The sequence below is a fragment of the Triticum aestivum genome, chromosome 4D, assembly GCF_018294505.1.
Source record: "Triticum aestivum cultivar Chinese Spring chromosome 4D, IWGSC CS RefSeq v2.1, whole genome shotgun sequence".
NCBI classification, from domain to species: Eukaryota; Viridiplantae; Streptophyta; class Magnoliopsida; order Poales; family Poaceae; genus Triticum; species Triticum aestivum.
This window is the reverse complement of record NC_057805.1, coordinates 422,416,650-422,423,936: the sequence shown is the minus strand read 5'-3', so window position 1 is coordinate 422,423,936 and position 7,287 is coordinate 422,416,650. Positions and strand designations below refer to the sequence as shown.

Genomic DNA, 7,287 nt, shown 5'->3' with positions numbered 1-7,287 from the left:
TCGGATCAGGCCTCGAGGTTATGAGTGGCTGGAGATACCTTAGTACAACACGCCATCGCCTCATCAATGTCACCGAGGAAACGAAAAACTAAGAAAAATAAAACGAGACGGACGGGCCCCTGCTCCTCTTGCCGCCGCCGAGGCCCTCGAACGAGGAATAAGAGGGGGACCAAGGCGGCGGCGTGCAGTGAAGCTGTGGTGACGGCGGCGGCTGCCAGGCTTGGGAGAAGGAGGAATGTGTTTGACATGTGCCAAGAGCCCAAGATCAAAACCTTTTTTTTTCTTTTGATCGGAAGACCAAAACGTTCATTTGTCATGCCCCCTCCACCCTAGGGCTTCCGCGGCCTTTCGTTCCGTGCAGCGCACCACCCATCTATCCCAACTCCAACGGTTCGTATGGAAGTGGCAGTTCCTGCCTTTCTTTGAACGCCGGTGAGGCGCGGATCTCCACCCCTCTCTGTCCGCTGCTCCGGCGGCTGGTGGAGAGGGGTGGGCTCGTGTTTCTCTTCCCGCTATTTCATTGATTTAGGGCATCTTCTTCGTCTAGTAGAGCCAATTTGGTGAGATTGGTGCTGCGTCGAATAATGTGGCCTCGGTCTCTTCCTCACCACGGCGATATTCGTTCCGGCAACGCCGTTGAGCCGATGGTCTCGTCTGCTTGCCGTCCGTTCGGACCGGTAGGCCTTATGTTTCTTGTGTCTGGCGGTTGTCGTCTATCATGGCGGCGCCGACAAGTGGGGCAGATTGATGCTGGTACAGAGTTGGTGGCCCGACGGCTGCAGATTTGGCGTTCTTCCCCGGCAACGTCGACGGAATGCGTCAGATCTGGATCCAGGTTGGCGTGGGGAACATCCTCGGTTGACATGCCACATCGTCAAGTGCCTGTTCTATAGGTCTGGTCTTCGACTCACAACGCCTACAACGCTATGGCGCTACCCTGGATTTTGGTTTGCTGGTGCTCTGCCTCTTCCGCCGATGTGCGTCTCGACGGCGTTGGTGGTTGGCGGCGATTTCAGACTTGGTTGTTTGCAGGGACTCCAATAGATTTATTTCTAATATTCTTTTGTGTGGAGTTCTTTTCGCAAAGTTTTCTGGACATCTGTCATGTCTCGGTCTTTCTGGTAGTTTCTGCATGTATGTATGCAATTGTACTTGCTTTACGTATTAATTAATATAATATGTGCAGTCAAAAAAAAAACTCCAACGGTTCGCTCACGCGGTGCCCGGCGACGCACTCAATTTTCGGGAAAGAAACGGGGGAAGCGATCTTAAATGGAAACCAGTCAATCACAGGCTGGGCAGGCGGTAACTCGTAACGCCTCCCTCGTGCTAGGCAAAGGCATCTCCCATTTCGATTTGAACTCCCGCTCGACACCCGTTTTGAAAACCCGGACCGCGTACCCTTCTCTCAAAGCTGAAGGCACCCGCCGCCTCTCCTTCCATCCCCTCCCCCTGCCCAGGCCGTGAACCCTCCCAAACCCCCGGCCAATCGAAGCCCAAAACTCGACGCCCAACGCAATGGAGCCACGCGGCCGTCGCCGGAAGCAGCAGGGGGCGGCGGAGGACAAGGAGAACACCGCCGGCACGGCGCCGCCGCCCCGCAAGAGGCCGCGCTGCACGGAGCGCAAGGCCCTTGCCGAGCTCCCCACAGCCCCGACCGCGAACAACGCATCGGCGGCGCCAATGGGGGCGCCGTCGAAGCCGATGACGCGCGCGGCGGCCAGGGAGGCGGCCGCCGCGGCGGTGGAGGAGGAGGCGCGGAGGCGGGAGGGTTCCGCCATTGCCGCCCGCCCGGCGGCCTCGAGGCTGACGGACGCCGGGGCGGCGCAGGCGTCGGTTGGCCCGTACGTCGCGGACATCGACGGGTACCTGCGGTCCCTGGAGGTGAGGGTTCCTCGATTCATCTTCTTGTCTGACAATGCGTGCGGAAATCCGAGTCATTTTAGAGGTCGGCTTGTTTATGGGGTGCGAAGTTCGTGGTGTGGTGGTCGGATTCGGTCCTGTTGGTATGTCAAGGTGATAAATGGTATCGCACATTTTGGAATTTTGGGGCGTTATCTTGTAGTAGTCGTGCATTCTGGAATTTGGGGGATTGGATTGAGTTGGGGGGCGAATCAATCATCTTTTACTGTTAGATTGGGACATTTCTAGTGCTTTTCCACCTTCACTAGCAGAAAAACAAGTCTTTGGGAAAAAATTGTACTGTACATGTCATCCTTATTGTCTGAAGGTACTAGCATTACGATGAATGAAATGCAATATAGCCCGGTGTACCGTGGCAAAAATGAGGGACATTATTTGTGATTTTGTTGCATTATGTGACATTACAGGTTAAACAATTGAGGAGGCCGAGGGATGACTATATGGTGGCCATGCAGAAAGACATCAGCGCCACTATGAGGGGGATCCTAGTAGATTGGTTGGTGGATGTGGTTGACGAGTTCAATCTTCTGGTTGACACACTTTACCTTGCGGTTTCATATATTGACCGCTTCCTCACGGCGAGTGTCATTACCCGGGACAGGCTGCAATTGCTTGGTGTCGCTTCATTGTTTGTTGCTGCGTATGGGCCTAAACTTTCCTCTATCTCCTTTGTGCCTCTCTTTGTCATCTCTTACCATGACTGGCCAACTTACAACGGCCTAAATTTAATGCTGTAGGAAGTACGAAGAAATTCATGTTCCTAAGCTGGACAAATTCAGTGACATTACTGATGGCACATACACCAATCAGCAGGTAACCTTCTGCTAAACTTGACATTTTTGGTAAATTTCCTAGCACTGGTGTGAATGGTGGAGATAAATTTGTAATTTGTATGCACTGCAGGTGGTGAAGATGGAGGCTGACATACTGAAATATCTCAACTTTCAGATGGGGAGTCCCACCATAAGAACTTTTCTATTGTACGTGCTCTATCTGAAATTTCCGTATTAAATTTGCACATACCTATCAACTATCATCGCTATGTCAAGTACTCCCTCCGTTCGGAATTACTTGCCGCTCAAACCGATGTATGTAATTCCGGACGGAGGGAATAGTTACCATGTTTAAATCACATGGAAAATAGCAGCATGATTACTGCCATAATGGACTAAAAGAATTTCATAAGCCTAACGTTTGATACATGTCTATTGCAGAAGATTCCTAATATCTTGTCGTGGAGGCAATGTAAGCACATTTTTTAAGCCTTCAGCAGTTGCTTCTCTTAATCTTAGTTTTGTAACATGTTTCCCCCTTCAAACTTCAGTGTGCAAGTGCGAAAAGGTTGGAGCTTATGTGTTGCTATCTCGCGGAATTGAGCTTGCTAGACTACGACTGCATAAGGTTCCTGCCATCAGCTATTGTTGCTGCCTGTCTGTTCTTAGCCAGGTTCACAATCAGCCCAAAGATTCGTCCTTGGGTAAGATTAATCAAATCTTGCTGAATCAATCCACATTATGCTTCGCTTTGTGTTTGTTCTGACATTTACGTCTGCTAGAACTTGACGCTGCAAGAGAAAACGGGCTACAAGGTCTCTGATCTCAGCAGTTGCATCCTGAGGATACACGATTTGCAGTTGGGCAGACACTATTCAAATCTGAAGGCCATCAGGAGCAAGTACAGTGAGCGTAAGGTGATATCCGCTCTCCCCGCTTTCTTTGGCTGTTACATGCATTTTCATAATTGTTTCTTTTTGTGACTGTACAGTTCGGGTGCGTGTCGATGATGGCCTCGCCGGAAGAAATTCCGGTATCTCTCCTCAAAGACCTCGATAAGTGAAAGGCTGACAATGCGGCTTCATTTCAACATAAGATGGAAGCAGGGAGCGGATCCCTTATTTTCAGGGAAAAAGGGTTTAAAAGGCTGATTTGCTCTAGATCCCCTATTCTTTTGCAGGCTAAGGCAGAAAATTCATTATTAGTGGATTAGGGGTTGATCTAGCAAGAATCTCTCATGGCCACCTGTACGTAGTTAATCGTGCCATTTCGGTTGCATTTACAGTGCAGCCATCTAGCTCATCTGTAATCTGATATCAACGTGTGACCGGAATGTTTTTGTACATAGGTTAGCATGTTGGTGGTGCCGTGGTCAATGATAAAATTCCGCATGAAAGCTTTCAGGCAATGTTTTTGTTGCATACATCGTGCTTAACGAAAGCACTGATGAAGTGATCATCATATGCTCAAAATTGAAATGGGGCAAGCAAATATTGCGCTTGCCATCAGCAAGTCAACGTGTGCACAACAGTAAACTGAATAAGATCAGCCGGTAATGTCGTACTAGTAATTATCATCCACAAAGTGCTTAATCGAAGAGATAACTGACAGCGATTTGAGTAAAGTTCAGTAGCAGTAGGACTTCAGAATGGTGTCGCGATTATTACATGGGTAATCTAGCATTTGCGGCTTCAGAATGGTGTGGATAACAGAGCTTGACGACTTCAGAATGGTGAGGTGAAGTGAGCTTGACTTACGAACGGTGATCGTCCTTCTCCACCCCACAGAAGGCCTTCAATGGATCACTGGCCTTGCGCCCTTCATCCGAGTGCCGGAACGTCGTGTAGCCGTCGTTGGTGCAGAGACGGTACAGCAGAGGGTGCTCATCGTCGACGAGCTCGTCCATGGCGCTCAGAAGGACGCCGTCCTTCCCCGGGCAGCCAAACAGCGCCGACAGGCGCTCGCGGTTGCTCGGCGTCCTCACGCGGTGGAAACAACCCGGCACCCTCCCGTTAGTCACGACCTGCGACGGCGGTGTCAGTCAGACGCGCGTGCACTGCAGCAAAGAAAGGAGAGCGCGATGGCGCGGCGGCCCTCACCGTGAACAGCTCGCCGGCGACGAAGGTGAACAAGTCCGGCTCAGGCGGCACCGCGAGCCAGATCCCGTCCTGAGCCTGCACCTCGAGGCCCTCCACGCCGTGCTGCACGATCGCCGTCATGATGCTGTCGTCGCGGTGCGCCTGCAGGGACATGCTCGTCTCCGCGTCCGGCGGGGGCCCGTAGCGCGACAGCCGGACGACGTGGGCGAGCGTGTCCAGATGCGCGCCGATGTGCTCCTCCCCGACGCCGAGGCCCTCCAGGATCATCGTCTCCACCGTGCGCTGTAGCTCCCACACGTTCTTGACCGCGGACATAATCGTGTCGCTGCACGTGCACGGACACAGTCACCATGGGCATACCATGCCAAAATGGATGCACGACGGCTGCGCGACGGACTTAGAGAAAAATGGTGGGCACTGCTTAGTTACCAGAAGGCGGGGTTTCCCTGCGGCCAGAGGAGGTCGGCGAAGTCGCGGACGCGGCCGGCGTCGGTGACTTCGGAGAGGCGCACGCTCTCCCAGTTGGTGCCGGGGACGTTGGAGATGTAGCCGCGGAAGGGGCCCACCGTGGAGACGTTCCGCTGCTTGGCCTCCGGCGGGAGCGCGAAGATCTCCGGCATGGCGCGGCCGAACAGCGCCTGCCGGAGCTCCGGGCCGAGCGCGTCGTGCGCCACCACGACGAAGCCGTGCGCCACCATGGACGCCGTCACCGCGTCCCGGGCTTCCACCCAGCCCGCCCCGCCGGACTCTAGTCCGCGGAGGTCGACCTTGGTGATCTCCATCAGCTGCTGCCTGCTGCTGGGAGCCGTCGTCTTGGCTTGGCTTGTGTGGGATGCTTCTGGGATCTTGGTTTGTTCGATGGAGATAGGTGACGGCTGGTTATACAGGAGTACAAGTCAGCGGATTGGGTGTGGGATAGCTGCTCATCATGCGACGCTCTTCCGTTTTTTTAGTTTGGCGGACGGCTGGATCCATCAGATCCCGCCGCAAATAGCGGGGTGCGCTTCCCCTCGTGGGTGGCGGCCACCACAATACTTTTCACTCCGCAAATATACGCAAGAGCGTTGCGTATCAACGCATTGTGCAGACAGCTAAAAAGAACGGAAAAACTAACGTCCACACGCACATCGTCCACACGTCTCCATCACCATTTATTTTGCCACGTATGAATAGATGACATCAGCAGAATTTTTTTTGGTTTTCGGCTTAAAAATGTTTTATCTCCTAATTAAAAAAGCGAATTAAAAATCCGTTTTCACCATTAAATCTGTCTCGACGAGATCTTCAAAACTAGACCCCATGTTGATATGTTTCGACAAAATTATTTTTTGCCCAGAAGTTGCCATAATGTTTACACTATAGTTGCCATAGTGCTTAAACTAAAATTGCCATGTGTCAATTTTAGTTTGTAGATCATTGCGATTTTAGTTTTTTTATGATGGCAATTCCAGTACTTTAACCATAAAAATAATTTTTTGTATGAACCATGGCAATTTTAAGTGCATGTATCATGGCAATTTTAGTTTATGGTGCATGGCAAGTCTAGTTTCTTAATTTCCCGTTTTATAATATGTTAAAATTTACTTTTAATGTAAAAGAAAATTGCTGAAACATATTATGGCAACTTCAGTGTAAATATCATGGCAATTCATGTGCAATACACATGGCAACTTTTAATTAAAAAAATTCGCCGAAATATATCGATATGAGATCTAGTTTCAAAGATCTCGTTGCGAGGGATTTAATGGTGAAAACGGATCTCCAATCGGATTTTTTATTTAAGAGATAAAACATTTAAAAAACTGAAAATCCAAAAAAAATCCACATACATGCATGCCGTGATATGGCGTAGTCTGTGTGTTATATGGCGTGTGGGCGGGTTTGACTCCCACCACACGTGTGGACGTTAGCGTTGTCCAAAAAGAAAGGCCAATTGTGCAGATAGAAGGATTAGGGACCCTTAAAACGGACATATAGTATTTGTCCGTGGCCGTGTGACGTTTTTGCGGACACCTTAAAGCCATATATCCAGCGTTTGCCACCTTCGTCCGCGATACATTTTCTTAAACGGATGGACAAATATCATGCAAACACGACCGTATTCGTGCAAATCTTGACGCGGTGGAGAGGCGGCGACGTCGGCTCCACCTTGAAGCAATGGAGTGGCTGTGTCGGACCATGGTACTTGAGCGACCGCTAGATAAGGAGCTCCAGGTGCGCCTGTCCTCCATCGCGAAATGGCACATGTTGGTTGGCTATGATGGGAGCATGTTTTTTTTTCTTGAGAAAAGTTTCTTCTGTGAAGATGCATGGAAGTGAGGGTTCTCTTTTGGAAAACGCTTTAAATCCGATGACTGATTTCATTGCAACTTCAATCGTCTCGTGCGATCGCCACGTGCCATGTGGGACCCGCGCACTCTCCAACTTATCCTCTCTTGAATCCAGTTGTGTTGTCCCCCTGAGCATCTCCCCTCTCTCTGTGTGTGTGTGTG

General features: G+C 50.8%; 2 protein-coding genes across 2 annotated transcripts; one reads left to right on the top strand and one right to left on the bottom strand.

The window, feature by feature from the left end:
* The first annotated feature begins 1,321 nt into the window (after positions 1–1,321).
* LOC123098321 (cyclin-A3-2) lies at positions 1,322–4,104 on the top strand. Its single transcript, XM_044520288.1, has 8 exons — positions 1,322–1,884; positions 2,331–2,563; positions 2,661–2,736; positions 2,827–2,903; positions 3,138–3,168; positions 3,248–3,400; positions 3,479–3,613; positions 3,688–4,104. Exons 1-8 carry the CDS (start codon positions 1,519–1,521, stop codon positions 3,757–3,759), a joined length of 1,143 nt encoding a protein of 380 aa, XP_044376223.1. The 5' UTR covers positions 1,322–1,518; the 3' UTR covers positions 3,760–4,104.
* Positions 4,105–4,232: 128 nt separating this feature from the next.
* On the bottom strand, positions 4,233–5,725 carry LOC123098322 (probable 2-oxoglutarate-dependent dioxygenase AOP1.2). The gene is made up of 3 exons (XM_044520289.1): positions 5,225–5,725; positions 4,796–5,120; positions 4,233–4,719 (listed from the first exon to the last, which is right to left on the bottom strand). Exons 1-3 carry the CDS (start codon positions 5,575–5,577, stop codon positions 4,450–4,452), a joined length of 948 nt encoding a protein of 315 aa, XP_044376224.1. The 5' UTR covers positions 5,578–5,725; the 3' UTR covers positions 4,233–4,449.
* Between the last annotated feature and the right edge of the window lie 1,562 nt (positions 5,726–7,287).